This window comes from Pan troglodytes, chromosome 10, assembly GCF_028858775.2.
Source record: "Pan troglodytes isolate AG18354 chromosome 10, NHGRI_mPanTro3-v2.0_pri, whole genome shotgun sequence".
Taxonomy (NCBI): domain Eukaryota; kingdom Metazoa; phylum Chordata; class Mammalia; order Primates; family Hominidae; genus Pan; species Pan troglodytes.
In genome coordinates, this window is record NC_072408.2 from 25,675,957 (window position 1) to 25,693,106 (window position 17,150).

At 35.8% G+C, this 17,150-nt stretch overlaps 1 protein-coding gene across 6 annotated transcripts in view; it reads left to right on the forward strand.

Annotated features, from left to right (window-relative positions):
- The window catches only part of PIK3C2G (phosphatidylinositol-4-phosphate 3-kinase catalytic subunit type 2 gamma), a 387,383-nt gene that overhangs the window by 284,736 nt on the left and 85,497 nt on the right, over positions 1-17,150 (forward strand). For all 6 annotated transcript variants that reach the window (XM_016923019.4, XM_016923023.4, XM_016923022.4 and 3 more), the window contains 2 exons: positions 363-472; positions 16,705-16,894. In XM_016923019.4, coding sequence (XP_016778508.3) covers positions 363-472; positions 16,705-16,894 — 300 coding nt within the window. The remainder of the gene's footprint in view (positions 1-362; positions 473-16,704; positions 16,895-17,150) is intronic.

The following is a 17,150-nucleotide window of genomic DNA, read 5'->3' on the forward strand; positions in this document are numbered from 1 at the left end:
AGGTTAAGGAACTTTCTGAAAATCACATAGATTTTAAATGATGGGTCCACAAATTCTCACATGGGGATAATATCATGCTTATTTCACTGGTTTATGATGAGAATAAAACTGAATTATTAATCTACAAGAATTTTCCAATTATAGTGGTTCTTTTGTTATAGTTGTTATTGCTGTTGTCTCTACTACTTAATAGAAGAGATTAAAAACGCATGAACTTATATGCATTCATGTATATAAACTGAAAGACATTGCCATGCATACTTGGGTCTAGATGTCTCTGGGTAGAATTAATCAAGTAAGCTTGATTGTATCTGCATTTATTCTGTCTTCTTTTTGCTTTGCTTGTTCTTGTTGTGGTTAAGATGCTATATGCAGGACTGCCTGAGCTAAGTGGAATTCAAGACCTGAAATATGTGTATAATAATCTTCGTCCACAAGACACAGACCTGGAAGCAACAAGTCATTTTACCAAGTAAGATCACCTATGAATGTGTGAGCATGCATGCATGAATGTACGCAGACACATGTTCCACAGTGGAGATGATTTCAGGTTGACCAGTCATTGGTATGAAGCTCTTGTTTCTAGAACAAGCTTGTGTTCCCTTTCCCAAAGAGCAGAAAGGAAGCAATGTGAATGTCTAGCAGAAGGCCTTAGTCAGTGTTTCTGCAGCATGTCATTGTTTGCTAACCAGCCTCTTCATCTAACAGATTGCTCAATAAGAGGTCATTGAAAAGAGCAAGAGCTGACATAAATAAATTGGTTGTTCTACTTGAACTATGTCCAGAAAAACAATTTGGAAAAAGAGATTTATGATGAGATATGTACTCACTACTTTCATATGTAAGACAATACAAATATTGGGATATTTGGTCAAAGACCTGTGACTCTCTTCTACTTTTAATCTATTTTTTATTAAACAAGTCCAGCAAAACACTGATGTATATCAAGGTAAGAATCTGGGCAGAATATGATGAATATCAGACCCCAAATCTGGTCAAAAGGACAGTACATTTTATAAGATCTTTTTGAATTTTTCTTTTTAAATGGATATATAATTCCTGGCAAATTTTAGGTGCTCAATAAATGTTAGCAGTAATTATTTTCCTACAAACAGGAGAGAAAAACTGCATTCTTTCTTTCCTGTAACCCTTAATTGTGGTCTTGAGTCTAATTTTTAATTGTTCTAATATTTTCCACTGAAAATTTATAAACAGAGATTATATTCTTTTAAGTGGAATGTATGCTTTAAAGAAAATCATGATTATAATAAAACCTCTTCCAGGTTTTACTTTTTCTTTCACCCTTCCAGAATATACAGCAAGAAATTGCTTCCCACTCCAATGGTGGCAGTGCGGCTTCATGGGGATGTCGTACACTTGGGGAATTTCACTTGGCTCAGGGATTTCTGTTTCATGAACTTGAATGGGTGTGCTGCCCTTGTTGTTGAAAAGAGGCAATGTGACAGAATCACAAAATATTACAGCTGGAAGAGCCTTTATAGTTTATTTATTCTGACAATAGACATTCAAGTGAGAAAACTGAGATACAGAGAATTGTCTTGCCCACAATTAGTAGAAGTAGCAAGAAACAGTGTCTGGTCCCTCCAGTCCTGGGTTTTTCCAGTACTCAATATTGGAAATTATATGATATGATTATGGAACTCCAGGAAGAGTTGTTGCAAAACAAAACAAAACAAAACAAAACAAACAAACAAAAACCCTGCCTTCTTGCTATCTAGTTCATTAGAGATCCCTTAAGGGAGTCCAGCAGGTTGTCTTAGTCTTGAAAAATGCCCTTTAATAGTACAATGACCTCTGAAAGAAGCATTTGTTTACATCTACTAACAAAATCCCAAGTAATTGATGTTCGACTGTGGCCAAAGACATTAGCTTGAAGACTTGGGGAGGTATTTTAGACCCTTTATTTCAAGGATCAGGAACTCTACAGTTATCTCAACTAATGGGGATGGGTGCCTTGCATGAGAAAACCCAGGGAAAGCCTCAGGAAGAACAGAAGGGCAGCGTCACAGAGTCTGGAAGGTCCTTCAGAACTGAAGGCAGCTCCAGGGACCACATCAGCGGGAACTTACTCCTTCCCCTCTGACTGGTTAACCCGAGTACAAAACTCCATCCCATGCAGGTGGGTTTACATGGTACCAAAAATAGCCTCTTCAGGGTATCCCTTTAGGAGAGGATCTGAGTAGGATTCTTTTCTTTAAAATGGCTGCAGCATGGCAGACACAATGATTGACATGTCAGTGGGGCTGGGTGGGAAGACAAAGGAGGAGCATGGAGAAAGCTAGGGAAGGTAGAGAAAAGGAATGCAAAGTTGGACTGCAAGGCCTGTGTTCAAGATGTGTCATTGTGTGGGCAGAACAATTATAGTGCAGTAGCTTACTATTAGTCCCTCCTGAAAAAGGAAATGCCATATATGTATTTGGATGAAAAAAGTTCTTTCAGGCCCTGGCCAAAAGAGAAATGTAAATAGGCTTTATTCATCTGCCAGAATTCCATCTCTCCCTATCCCTCTACTTCATGGAACACACCGAGATCTGTAAAGAGCATAATCTTGGATATCAGTGATCTTGCCTACGGTGACCTATCTCCCCTTCCCATTCAAGAGGACATGAACTAATGTGGAAGTAGATCTGAAGCTAGAACCTCATGGCAGTGAGGCGGACCTTGTGATCCTGCCTACATACCTCTGCCAGGCCAATCTTCCCACTTACCAATGTTATGTGGTATGTTCTGTTAATTAAACTTCTTTCTATGACTTTGGAATAAAGAACTTGTTCTCCATTGAAGCCTTAAAAGGCATCAAATTATGGAAACTAGGACACATCATTTCTCAGTTCAATAATTTTCCTTGGTGTGCCATCTCCTGTCTCTCACTTCCTAGGACCTTATAATCTGATTGTCTTTGTCAAGATTTATCCAACTACCTGCCCCCTGTCTCCATTATTCCACATGAATCCTTTTCTGGATAGGCCATTCTCTCCATGTACATTCATTCCTGCATTGTCTGTTTAACTCGCATTGCTAGCCTCACTAGAAACGCTCCAATGGAATCATAAAATTTCTGGAATACAGGAAGATTCTGATCTAACTTTTAATCCCACCCATCCCTTGATATTCTGGACAGCTAGTACCTCATCCATGAAACCTTATCTGATCATTCCAGTACTTCCCAATCTTTTCTTCTATAATTCTCTCGAACATGCCATCTTTTGTGCTGTCCTTAATTTATTATTGAATTACATACTGTCTTGTATATCAGTTTAATTAATATATTGATGAGTTACATCAATTTCTCCCAAGTAAAGCAGGCAATGTATTCCCAATTCTAAAAATATCTGAATATGAAACAAGCCCTATTTAACAGAAAATGCAATTTAAACATCAAATATCAAGTATATAAAAAGCATATAATAATAACTACAACTTAATGCAGTGCTTCTTGTGTGTCAAGCCCTGTTCTAAGTGCTTTTCTTACAGTAATGTATTTAACTGTCATAACAATCCTATGAGGTATTAATATCTTTATCTACATTTTTATACTAGTGAATTGAGACCCCAAGGAAGTTAAATAATTTACCAGAGAACGTTCTCTATGCTCAAAATCACCTCTTCCATATGTGGGCTCTCAGGAATGTGCTGCTTTGTAATTCAGACCACAGTCTTCTCAAGGTTTTTCAGAGCCTGCGTTGGCTGAAGTTGAACAAAGATATATTCTCCAGCCTTTCTCAGGCACTAATCCTTTTATCCGGAATACCTCAAGCATCAGCAGAGAACAGAAGTTCCTTCCTGGAACTGCTATCTCTATGCTACCACCAGGAGTCCCCTGGATATTTGGTTCCAGATCTGCTTTGCTGCCCTGAGAGACCCCTAAAGGGTAACTTGGCAGCTGACTTCCTGGAAGTCACCTTCCTTCCTTTTCCTTTTGTGGCCCATTCCACAATGCCATGAGCCTCTCTCTACTTTTTTTTCTTCTCAGAGAAATATCCCATGAGGCTCACTATCCCCTAACTTCCAAGAGCCCATCTCAGTCATATTTTTTAATCTTAAAGTCTCAATTACATACCTTTATTTTTAGACATGATTTAATGTGCAAGTAGCATATCTGTTCAATTTCTCTGTGTTTCTTGCTCAGCATATATACATCAAGCACTGAGGATCTTTTCTATCACACATCCCATCTAGCACTATGAACAGTCTCTTACAGAGGGGCCAGCAGCCTCCATTAATTGTAACTGTAACTACCATTTAGAAATATTTCCTGAGATCTATCATTTGTATATTATAAATTTCTGAAACAAATTATGTATTATGTTGTTTGGAAATCCTTAAACAATGAATAGAGTGAATTTATGAAAGCAGCCTGGGATAATTAAAAACAACTTTAATGGAACTCTAAATAACAGGATACCCATGACTCAAATAACTGTTAAAAATAATGTAGACTTGTTTACTTTGTGTAAATAATATTGCTATTTTGTGCTGTGTTCTCTGATATCACATGGATTTTAAAACTTACGGAGACTAAATGCAGACCTCGTTGCACATAATTCACCAAAAAAAAATGGTTTGTCATAGATCCATCATTGGTGTCTTCGTGCTTCAATGAGTGGCATTAATTCATAGATAGATAATTGATAAAAGTATATTATATACATATAATATGAGCCCCTCTATATTTAAACTCCTTGTTCTTTTTATTTCTTTGTTCTGATAGGCTAGAAGTATTTTATGCCACTGTTTATTGTGATACAACTACTAAGTTACAGACAAAAGTAAGACAAGAAAACCCCTTCTCCCTTCTCCACCAGGCTCACAGATTGGGATCCTGAGCCAAGACCAGGCCATCTGAGACATAACATACATGGCTACTTTAAGTGCCCTGGTCCTAACTACAATATTAGCACTAAGAGGCTGCCCCTGTTGACCCTATTTGAGACTTGAAGGAAATAAACAGCTTTTTCCTGCCTCTTGGAGAATGTACTCTATTTATGAACAACCCAAGATTTTTCCTCACTCTTGGACATATCCATTCTAGGTCAAGAGCTGATCCTAAGAGTTTCAGGCGATGCTGCATACTGTGTGGAATTAAAAATCCTGTACAATTAATGGTATTTAGAGGGAAAATGGGGAGTAAAATTGGTTTGCTGGCCACAAATGCTTTTCACATCATCATCAACTACTCTCTGTTTCCCTCACTCTCTTCCACTCCCCTTACAGCTGAGTGCTGTTGAATAGAATCAAGAAAGTATCATGACACAGTCCACTGCAAATTGATACTCTCATGTAATATCTCTGCAGAGACCACTGCTAGGCAACAAAGGCAGCCATCCATTAAAATGTTGTCCAAAAGGGTTATTTCAGAAATTTCTATCACTCTCAAACCTCGGGTTAGCTGTCCTCATCAAGAGCTAACCTATTTCACAGACCCAACTGGGATCATTAAGCATAAACTTCCCTGCCTACCTCCCCTCCCACATACAGATAGTGCTTTTCATTCTATCCATTTTCTCCTCCAAGAGAGTGAGAGGACATTTTTCATGTATGCTCAGATATTCCACTTGGCCTGCCATATAGGTTCTCATTTAGTAAGTATATGAACTGCTCGTCAGCTAAAACTGAAGCCAGCTTCAAGCAAAACACAACCCCACACTTCAAAAAACAAAGCCCAAAACAAAACAACAAGACAAATTGTTTGCAATCATGAGCTATTTTGACAGCAAAAGAACCCCGTCTGGTAGCCTTAGATTAAAGGCTCTACATGGAGTCAAACTGTAAGCTAACAAATCCCAGAAACCAATAGGGCTTGGCTAGTTTCTAGTGGAAACACACAGGCCTTCTACTCTGTTTACCTCTGCTTAGCATATTCTATTGTTCCCTGCTCATTGCCCAATATTCCCCAGTGTAAATTCCAGAGAGAGGCAAACTCTTTGACTTAACTAGTTGCCTTTGTCCTTATTGGACAAGTTCCTTCATGTGAAGCCACAGTGGATTTCATTGCCCAGCCGTATTCTTATCATAGGCCACCCTTTCACAGAAAAATAGCCTAGAGCTTCTTCTGTGAACTTTGAGCTGTAAGGGAAGTCTTAGGAGGGGCCATTAGGCAGAATAGGCACAGTGACCATCCAACAGGTACAACTTTGAAGCCGTTGGAAATGTGGATGGCATCCAGAGAGTGCACCTGGCCTCCACATCATAGACACAGGAGCCAGAGTCCCTGCACCACCGAGCATTTGCAGACTCAATTTCAGAAATTCTTTGTTCCCCTCATTCCTCATTTATTTCTCACGGCTAGGGTGTGAGACAAGACTCTTTATGCTCAAATGTCTTAAAACATAGTTCAATGATTTTATATCTTATTTCTCTTCAAAACTGAGAAATAGCACATGAGATGGAAATGCAAATCCTTGTATACTTTTATCATTAAATTTTCTTATTTTTTTTTACTGTGATGCAAACTGTGGTTATAATTCTACAAATAAGAGCCAATGTTTTCCTTTCTCTTAGCTTAACAATTGATACCTACAGAAATACACACTACCAAGGGGAGATGGGGACACAGAACCAAGAGAAAATAACAGTCGAGAAGTCCAGCTTTTCCTAAATAAGAAAGCAGATTCAAAGGAAAATGTGAATTAAAACAAGTAGAAATTTCTCCTCTCATTGTGAAAGTCTCCCATTATTTTTAGTTATAATAACAAACCTGAACTAAATTAGCTTTATAAACTATTTTTAACCGCAGATATAACCACTTATAATATCTGTACTTCCTAAGTTGCACGGCCCAGTCACATTCATTATGATGTTTGATAGTGTGCTTGCTGTTCTAAATTTCTGCAGTAGGGGAAATACTGTTTTTGAATTATATGAATTAAACTGAGAATTTGCCTAAATTGCCTAAATTCCAAGTCAGGATACACCTTAGCTATTAAGCTTTGAAAAAAGATATTGTAAACTCTTCAGGAGACTATCAGTCTAAAGGTTAAAAGCATTTGAAAAGTTTAATGTACCCACCAAGAGTACCAAAAATCATTACTGAAAAAAGATGAATAGTCCAGATGGCGCTGTTTCCCAACAGCTGTTTTATGCACAACAGCACTGTGTACCTGTTAATCCCCATTGGTATTTCTGACCCTACGCATTGCATACAATTACTATATACCAGTGATTTAACAAGCAATTAGGCTACAATCGTTTACTATTTTAAAACGTATTTTTCACATTTTAAAGATTTTTATTAGCACCATTTATCACTATTGATTTTTCTTTACTGTTGCATGTTAAGATTTTTTTTTTTGCTTTGCATACAACTTCCTTTTAATATCATTAATAAAATAAAATGGCTTTGGGAGTGGGAACTGAAAACCGGGATATCATTTCACTGGCATATCACTTTATTCATAGTAAGACTAGCCCATCAACCCTTCCCTGGTTCCTTGATTCAGTTTGTTCTGATTTGGTCAATTTCATAAGGCATCTATCTAAAAAGGTAAAATAATGATCCACTCCCAGCCAAGTCCACAGAGCCTAAAACTCTTGTTTGAATGCAGTTTGGTGCCTGTGATGACATTTACGTAAGACTAGCTGAACTTGTAGCATGAATTCTGAAGGCTTGAAACCTCAACTTGGAAAACAACAAAGACCTTTAAGTTTGTTAGTCTTTAAGCCATATCTAAATTGTAAAGCAGGAAAAGGGGATGGGGAGAAGAAAGAAAATAAACACTAAAGATGCTGCTTGGTCTTATCCTTACCTAATATCTCTCTTGTAGGAGTTCAAGAGAGCACCACAAGTCAGTTTCCTTTGAACAATAAATTTATACATTCATTTTCTCTTGTATCCCTCTTTGTATAGTTTGCTACCTTTTAGACTCATATGCATTTATTTCTTTACTCATTGGTAGTACATTTTCTGAAATAATATTTGCTTAATACTATTTAATTTCCAAAGACTTTTCCTACTTTATCTAATTTCATCCTATCAATGATCCTGGGAAATGACATGGCTTAGCAATCAGTTATGTTTTATAAATACAGCAATTGAGTCTCCTGAAGTCATTCAACAATAACTTTCTTGAGATCACTGGCATGAGTCACCAACTACATTTTATAGATGCAACAGTTGAATATCCTAAAATTGTTCAACAATGACTTTCTTGAGATCATGGGTAGACCTAGTGAGTACAGATTAGAACAAGGTTTATTCCTTGCATAATGAGTGCTCTTCCCAGGACACAACTATGCCAAATCATATGGAAAAAAGTTCTGCATATGGAACTCTTAATGTCCTGACTGTCAGATAAATATAAATGTTCTTTAACTTTAGTGTCTTCAGATTAGTTGAAAGACCATCATAAGAAAAACATCTACATGCTTATAGCTATGTTTCTCAAATTGGCATACCATGCTATCAAAGCCCCAAGGATTAATATGACATATCCTTTTTAGTATCTTATGTTGTTTAAAGGATTAGAATATAAACTTTAAAGTTTGGAGTCAAATGTGTACCTACACATTACATACATGTGCAACCAAAATCATCATGTGCTTTTTCCATGTGTGCAATTTTGAATTTTTAAGAATAAAAGTGCATAGAAATGAATTGTTTTATCATGTACCCAGAATACATTAGCAATGATTGTCACTGAGCTCATTTAGGAATAGTAAATTTTTTTGCTTAAACAATATGTGTTTGAATACTTAGTGCAGTATGAATTTGTAGTAAAATAGGAATTATCCGAAAGCATACTCATAAGCTTAAGTAAAAGAAAGCACTAGTCATATATTTCAGAGATTACAAATTCAATGCCGAACTACTGATTTTCTTTATGCAATAAAAGAAACTATGACAAAGTTTTATTAATTCATTGTTCCCCTTGAATGATTAAGAGTGACTTGTAAAGCTGGACACTCAGTCAGTAACTTCAATACAAAAAGCAAAGTAATGTGTTTCTTGCACATGCCAGAATACTGCAATGAAATGAAGTTTGAGATTTAGATGAAGAAATTTGTTCATGGGGAGTCAGTCACTTGCAACTCTTCCTGTATTTATATATTATGAACTTACAGTATCAGTGGTAAAATAAAGAATGTTCTCATGCAAATTCCTTCACAGAAGCCTTATGAGAAATATTTTCCTGTGACTATTAAAGAGACTGACCATTGAAACAGTTATTCTATCCAACTGCCAAATATATGAACAATTTAAACTGTAAATTGAAATACGCTGTCATAGAAATCTCCATCAGGTGTTGCCTAAGAACCTTTGTTCAACTGCCAATGGCATCGTAGTCATCTCTCCTCAATACTTAGTCTGATGTAGCTCATAAAGCAGCGAAAAATGTTTGCCATTTGTAGTCACATATCAACATAAATGTGAATTTATATTTAATTTGAGAAAAAATAATCTGCCTAGATGCTGAACCTGACACAGAAGATCAGAGCTCTGGATTCAACTCAGTTTTCTGAGACTGATAGACTCAATTGCCCATTCACACACACAGTGCTAAGAAACCTGTTAGAAGCAATTGTTTCTGATGATAAGCAATTAAAATATTTATTTTGTATAAAAATTGCATATATTATGAAGTAGAATACAATGTATACACATTTTTTAAGATAGGACCTAAGGCTTAAGAAATTTTATGCTTATTATAAGTCCCTTTAGACTATATTCCTTGGCAGCTAGAGATATGTTACATTTTTTTTACCTAAGGGTTATTTCCATGTAAAAATCAAAGGTTCATTGTCTTAGTACCTTTGATCCACCTGAGAATTCCACAAGTTATTGGCTTATTTTTCTCTGAAAGACAAAATTGAATTATTGTTTGCTTTTTAAAATCCACAGTGAGAGCAAAGGCTAAGGAATCATATAAACATGAGTAGAATTCTTCAGCTACTACTTCTTAGTTGATGTCACCTTTGGTATGCATTTAACTTCTCCTGGTCATTTTCTTATCTATTGCTGAAATAATTGGACTGCTCTTCTCTAAGATGAAAAGATTAACATGAAGCATTTAGTGTACTACCTGCCAAGGGATATATACTTCCTCAGGGCAGAAATTTGGTTTCTCTTCTTTACCTCCCAGCACATAGAATAGTGCCTAGCAAGGGAGAGTTAAAAGTGTTTATCAAGACTGCTTAGAGACTTCCCTTAGGAAACTTAAGAGCTAAAATCCTCCCAGCTGCTGCTTTATTCCTGTAATATAAGGATAATCCAAAGCATAATCCTGCTAATGCTGCCATTAAACAAAATAAATCAGGGAGCTATTACTTGGATAAATCAGATCCTCACAAAGGCCTGAAACCGACTACACTCAGAGCCCCAGTCCCAAGTCCAATTACAGTTAACAGCACTGTTTTGTCTGACCCGTTAAGTCTGACACCTGAGAGATAGGAGATGGATTTGAGTGAAAGTCTGCCCCCAAACCATGGGCTGACCATAAAGTCTCACCCTTCATCTTCAGACTTCTTACATCCTAACTGTTGGGCAACGTAAGAATAAGGTATGGGCATAGTTGAGATTTTTGTGAGGGTGAGTTCATCAAAACTTAAAATTTATGATTCACAAAACTTAAAACTGATATCTTCATGAGAAGTGAGTACATGCTGTCACCCTAAAGCTTTTCACTCCAGCAAATAAAATGTGTTCAGTAAATGTTTGTTGGATCAATGTTCAATGAATGAATGGTAGAGCCTCCATAAATCATGATTAATATTATACTCCTACTATTATCCTCATGTCTTTAAAGTGCTGATGAAGAAATAATGTTTTGTACTGCACTGTGCACCTGTAAATTCATAAGTGCAAACAACATCTTTAGAAATGGTGAACACTGGGATGAATAATGGGATCAGAGTCATATTTTAACTTTCTTAGCAAGTTTTGGCCTAAATTGATGTATAATAGTGGAAAAATTTGGAATTTATTCAAAAAAGTTTAAGACCAGAACAAGATAAATGGCCTTGAATCTTTATGAAATTGAAGGGAAAATTATTAAACATAATTGAAGTACATTTTTAACATTGAGGACATGGCAGATTAGTTGTAAAGAAGGCATTGCATGATCACTTTGATAGATGCCAACCCAGAAAAGTCATACTGGATTACATTCAACATCCATTCCTCCTGGAAAGTTTTAGTACACTCAGAATAGATCCAAGCTTAGATAAGCATCATACTTTCAAAAGTTAAAAATGATAAGCATTCTTATTAATGGTGGGGAAAAGATAGTATCTTCTATATTGATAATAAAGCTCTCTAATTAAACTTTGTTATGAAGTTATTTTTTCAAGTGAATAATACAATAATTAATACAATCCCAGAGAATTAACACACACACACACAAACAAATCAAAATAACAAGAATTTAGTAAAATAAGTGGTTACAAAGTAAACATTTAAGACTCAGTACTTTAAACACTAAAAAGAAAATATATGATCACCTAAATAGATACAGAAAATGTAGTTAATAAAATGTAGAACCATTCATTTAGGAAAAAAATAGAAATAGAAAAGAATGTCATTAACGTATAGCTAAAAACCTACAGAAAACATTACGCTTAACAGTAAACAATGAAAGTTTTTCCTTTGTAATCAGGAACACACCAAAAATGGTTGCTATCACCACTTCCATTTAATATTGAAGTGGAAATTTCTTAGCAGTGCAGAGTGACAAAAAAAACCACTACCATTATTTGCAGGTTACATGACTGTGTACATACAAATTTTAAAAGAATATGCATATGTTGTTAGAATTAATAAGAGTTAAAGATCTACTCATATATTATCAAATATGAATTAAAAGTTAGTACAAGATAGCATTTATGCCATACAAAATATGCCAAACCAAAGAATAACTCCAACAAAAAATATGCAAGACCAAACTAAATAGAACAATATACCACATTCGTGAACTGAATGTCTTAATACTACAGAGATGTTAATATTCTCCAAATTGATTTCTAATTTACATACAGTACATTCAAAATCCTTACCTATTGGTTTTGTGTGTGGGTGAACTTGATAAGCTAATTCTAAAATATATTTAGGAGGCCAAAGGGCCTAGAATAGTGAAGAGCCCCCTAAAGAAAATGAGGTAAAATAATCGTTCTTCTGGATTTCAAGATGTACTATAAAGTTCCAGCTATTTAGGATAGTGTAATACTGACACACAGATAGACAAAGAGATAAATGCAACAAAACGAGGAGGCCAGAAACAGGCTTGTGTATATACAGACCCTTGGTTTTGGACAAAGTTAAACAGTAAAGAAAAAAATGTCTTTGCAATTTAAAAAATTGTTACATTAAACATTGTTTATCCCTATTTGGAGAAACCATATAGCCATTTAAAAATATGATTTAATGCTATGTTCTGAATTAGAAAGATTGTTCAGTCATTCAACAAATATTTTTGGATCACTTACTATGTACCAGTTACTATTAATTTTTCCCTGTAAAATATATTATTAAGTTAACAAAAACAGATTGCAACATTACATACGATTGTGATTCTTCTCTAACTCTCATCTCAAACAAAGTCAAAGTTCTTATGCAATTGTGCCCTTTAGGTCTTTGATTCCCTTCTTTCTCTACTGACTTTGTGTCAGCCACACTGCTGTCCTCTTGCTGCTCATTAAACACTCTAGTCATTCATCTACCTCTGAGCTTGTGGACTAGCTGTTGCTTCTGCCTAAAATGCATTTCATCAGAATTCCCATGGCCTACTTTCATGGCAAGTTAAGGTCTTTGTCAAATCATTCAGCTCATCTTTCAGTGAGATGAGCACTTTTCAGTGGGCATCCTATTTAAAATTGTAAAACTATTATCTACCCCCGTACTTCCTCTCCTTATTTCCTATTTTCTTTTATAATACATATTACTTTATCAAATTCTATATTTTTACTTGATTAATTACCATCAGAATTTTAGATTATACAAACTCTAAAAGGGCGAAAAACTTCCATCTCTTCTGTTCATTGCTAAATCCCATCACCAGAATAGTACCTGGCATACAATAGGAATAAGGACAATGTGTGTGTCTATGTGTCTGCATGTCTGTATGTTTGCATGTCTCTGTGTTTGCACAAATATATAGAGAAAGTTCAAAAAAGAATGATGTCAAACTGCTTACAGTGGTTATTTCTGGGGAGGAGCACTGGCCTCCTGTGGAGAAAAGAAAAAGGGAACCTTTCACATTTTACTTTATATTTTCCTGTGTTGCTTGAATTATATATGCTAAAATGCCAAGTTTTTAAATGTCCCTAAATCTCTTACATCCAACAGGCAAATCAACCAGGATAGCAAAATCCAAAAGCTTGGACAACATTTATGACAAAACTAGGCAACAAGGTATACCCTAAGAACCATACAATAAAAGCAGGTGGAGGCAAACCATTAAATTACAAGATTTGTGTCGTACAAGCATTTGGATAGAAGGAAGCTAAGGGAAACCACAGGTACTCTGGCTGACCTGAGAGCAGTACTCCAAAAGAGTCAACAGTTATTTGTTGGAAGCTGAGCAGGCTAATTTGAGAAAAGCAGTTGAAACTGGAAGTACTTTTTGCATACTCTTATTTCACAGGCAAGGGTGAGGGTTCTGTGGCAAATATAAAAAGATTAGGCAATCTATGAATTCTCAACTTTAACTGGGGCTTTCTTCCAAAAAAAAGGTCTCTCTCACACTGAAGAGAAACTGTTGGACATATAATCCAAATTGCGTGGACAAGAGATAATATTAGCAAAGGGAAAATCAAAGTCCAGAAAAAGTTGGAGGGAGGAGATCAAAGGAGAAATATCTCAGAATGTATTGTATGAAATTATATATATATATATATATATAGAGAGAGAGAGAGAGAGAGAGAGAGACAAAGTTTTGCTCTTGTTGCCTAGGCTGGAATGCAGTGGCCTAGTCTCGGCTCACTGCAACCTCCACCTCCCAGATCCAAGCAATTCTCCTGCCTCAGCCTCACAAGTAGCTGGGATTACAGGCATCTGCCACCATGCCCGGCTAATTTTTTGTATTTTTAGTAGAGATGGGGTTTCACTGGTCTCAAACTCCTGACCTCAGGTGATCCACCGGCCTCGGCCTCCCAAAGTGCTGGGATTACAGGCATGAGCCACCGCACCTGGCCAAAATAATTTTTTTTTAATCACTATGTGACAGCAACAGATAGGAAAGCCCCAGACCGTAAAAAATCCTCTACTCCTTCCTGAAAGTTCAGGAATACTCATTTTATATAAAAATGAACAAGAAAAGTGACCATGGTTGAAAGTCATATAGAATTATAACAAGAAAAAGAGAAATAGGAAGCAAAATAATATCCTTTAAAAAAGTGGGCCAGAAAGACATGCCCACCAAAAAGATAAACTGTATCCTTATATTTAATTGAGATGAAAGAAATTAAGAAAATGATAAATATATGAAGGAACAACATAGACCACAATTAGGAAACCTCAGAAAGGAAGTGATTGAACCCAAGAAAGAATTAGAAATAAAAGAAAACATGATTTTACAAACAATAAGCTAGAAGAGACATGGGAATAAACAAACACAACAAAACACACAATGCCTCAAGAGAGAAGGTAAAAACAGAGAGGACTTTTAAAATAAAAAAGAAATAAAGGCACTGAAGATCCAATGTACATATAATAGTAGTCCCTGAGAAAACGAAAATGAAATAATATATAAAACTATATCAAAACTAAATAGCATATTTAGTATTTTAACAAATACTAAGACTATAAGAAAAAAATTTCAAAAGTGAAAGGATTTGAAATTACATATTGAAAGGGCACTATTCAAAAAAATGACCCAGAAAAATCAATACAGAAGCATGTTTTAGAAAAACTACTGAACTTTGCAGAAAGAGAAACTTCCTTTAAGCATGTAGGCAGGAAGACTAACTCACTTATATGGTAAACAATTTACTATGTCATCAGAGTTTTCAACAGTAATCCTTTATTCCAGAAGAAAATAGCTTTATGGCACTCAAAAAGAAAATGTGAGCTAATGATATTATATCAAGGCAAACTAACTTTCAAGTATAAAGGCCACAGACCAACTGTTGTCAGCTTACAAGAATTCAGAAACTTATTTCCTTGAGCACTTCTTAAAGAATTTACTGGAACATGAGTTTCAGATAATCAAAGTGACTGTAGAGATGTGGGCACAAAGACTGGTAGAGAGTTTAAAATTAAGTGAAGGTTATAAGAGAAACTGAAAAGTGTGTTTAGTATACATACTACATGATAGAGTTCAATTGTACTATACGGTACAGTTCAATTGTACTATACAATTGTAGGTCAATAAAAAATGGAGGTGGGTTTAGACAGGCATACTGGCACATGCCTCTAACCCTAGCTACTCAGGAAGCTGAGGAGGGAGGATCCTTTGAGCCTAGGATTCAGAGGCTGTAGTGAGCTACTATCTCACTGTATTCCAGCCTGGGTGACAGAGTAAGACCCTATCTCTGAAAATAAAAAAAGGAAGTAGGGGCTAGGAAGCACAAATTAAAAGTAGAATAAGCATACTGTTTGCTTTATGGTATTAACTGAGATTAAAAGGGTAATATCACAAGTCAGATACTGGAGAAAAGGGAAGGAACAGTATTAAAAAAGAAGCTATTAGCTGATTTCAGTATTGCTCTCAATAGAGAATGAATTAAAAATAAAAAAAGAAGAGGTAAAGGAAAATATAGAAATAAATTATTACACCATTAGAATGCAAACTTTCTTAAATACAAAAAAAAACCTTTAAAAAGCAGAGACAACAAAAATAAAAACACCAAAAACAAAGGAAAACAAATCAAAGAATGAAAAATATTTTATATAAAATACGTGTCTGTTAAATATAGTAAAGTATGCTACCTTTTTTAAAGATAGAAAAACATAAAAATATACAAAAATAAAATTTAAATTAAAAATTAAACAATGAAAGTTGAGCCATAAGTGTTAAAACTGTTTACATATAAGGAAAGGGAAAGAATAGGGTAGAAAGCATGGGAATAGCTACTAGGCTTCTTGGAATTTGCGTTACTTCTGGAATTTTGTAAATATTTTTAATAATTATAAGCTGGAATTAATTTTTTTAAAAATTTCCCCAAATAAACAACAAAATCTTTTTTTGTTGTTGTTGTTTTTGAGACGGAGTCTCGCTCTGTCACCAGGCTGGAGTGCAGCCGCAGGATCTCGGCTCATTGCAAGCTCCGCCTCCCGGGTTCAAGCCATTCTCCTGCCTCAGGCTCCCGAGTAGCTGGGGCTACAGGCACCCGCCACCACGCCCGGCTAATTTTTTTGTATTTTTAGTAGAGACAGGGTTTCACCGTGTTAGCCAGGCTGGTCTCGATCTCCTGACCTCGTGATCCGCCCGCCTCGGCCTTCCAAAGTGCTGGGATTACAGGCGTGACCTCCGCGGCGGGCCACAACAAAATCTTTTTAAAATGTAGTCATACAATATAGCAACTACAGTTTTATATTTCATCACAAAAGTTTCTTGTATGTTTATTTGCTAACAACTCCAGATGCGAACTTGAAGTTTATACAAATAACGTTTAATTGTTGGGCTCCAAATAAACATACATGTTTCTTGGCTTTTTCCCCTCATACTGACAAACACAAGGAAACAGATCATAAATGAAATGAGTAGATGCAGAGGAGTGTTACTCACTATCTTTTCTTTTACATTTCTCTAGGAAAATAAAGGAAAGTCTGGAGTGTTTCCCTGTTAAATTGAATAACTTGATCCACACACTTGCACAAATGTCAGCCATAAGCCCTGCCAGATCTACTTCACAGACTTTTCCTCAGGAATCCTGTTTGCTGAGTACAACTAGGTCGATTGAAAGAGCAACAATTTTAGGGTTCAGCAAGAAATCCAGTAATGTAAGTTTAAAGTCCGTCATCGTGACTTACGTATCACTTGACTTTATCTCAGACTTCTCTTCACTATGCTACACAGCCTTTCTTATAGCATAATTTTTTACTAAGCAAATGAAAAATAATTTACAATTTAAGCAGAAGTGTCATTAAGAGGATGTTCCAAGGAAAAATCATAACAACAAGAGCTATGAGTAGAGAACCATCAAAGAGAACAATTCCTGCCCTGTGGTAGAGTATAAATCAAGAACTAATTAAAATG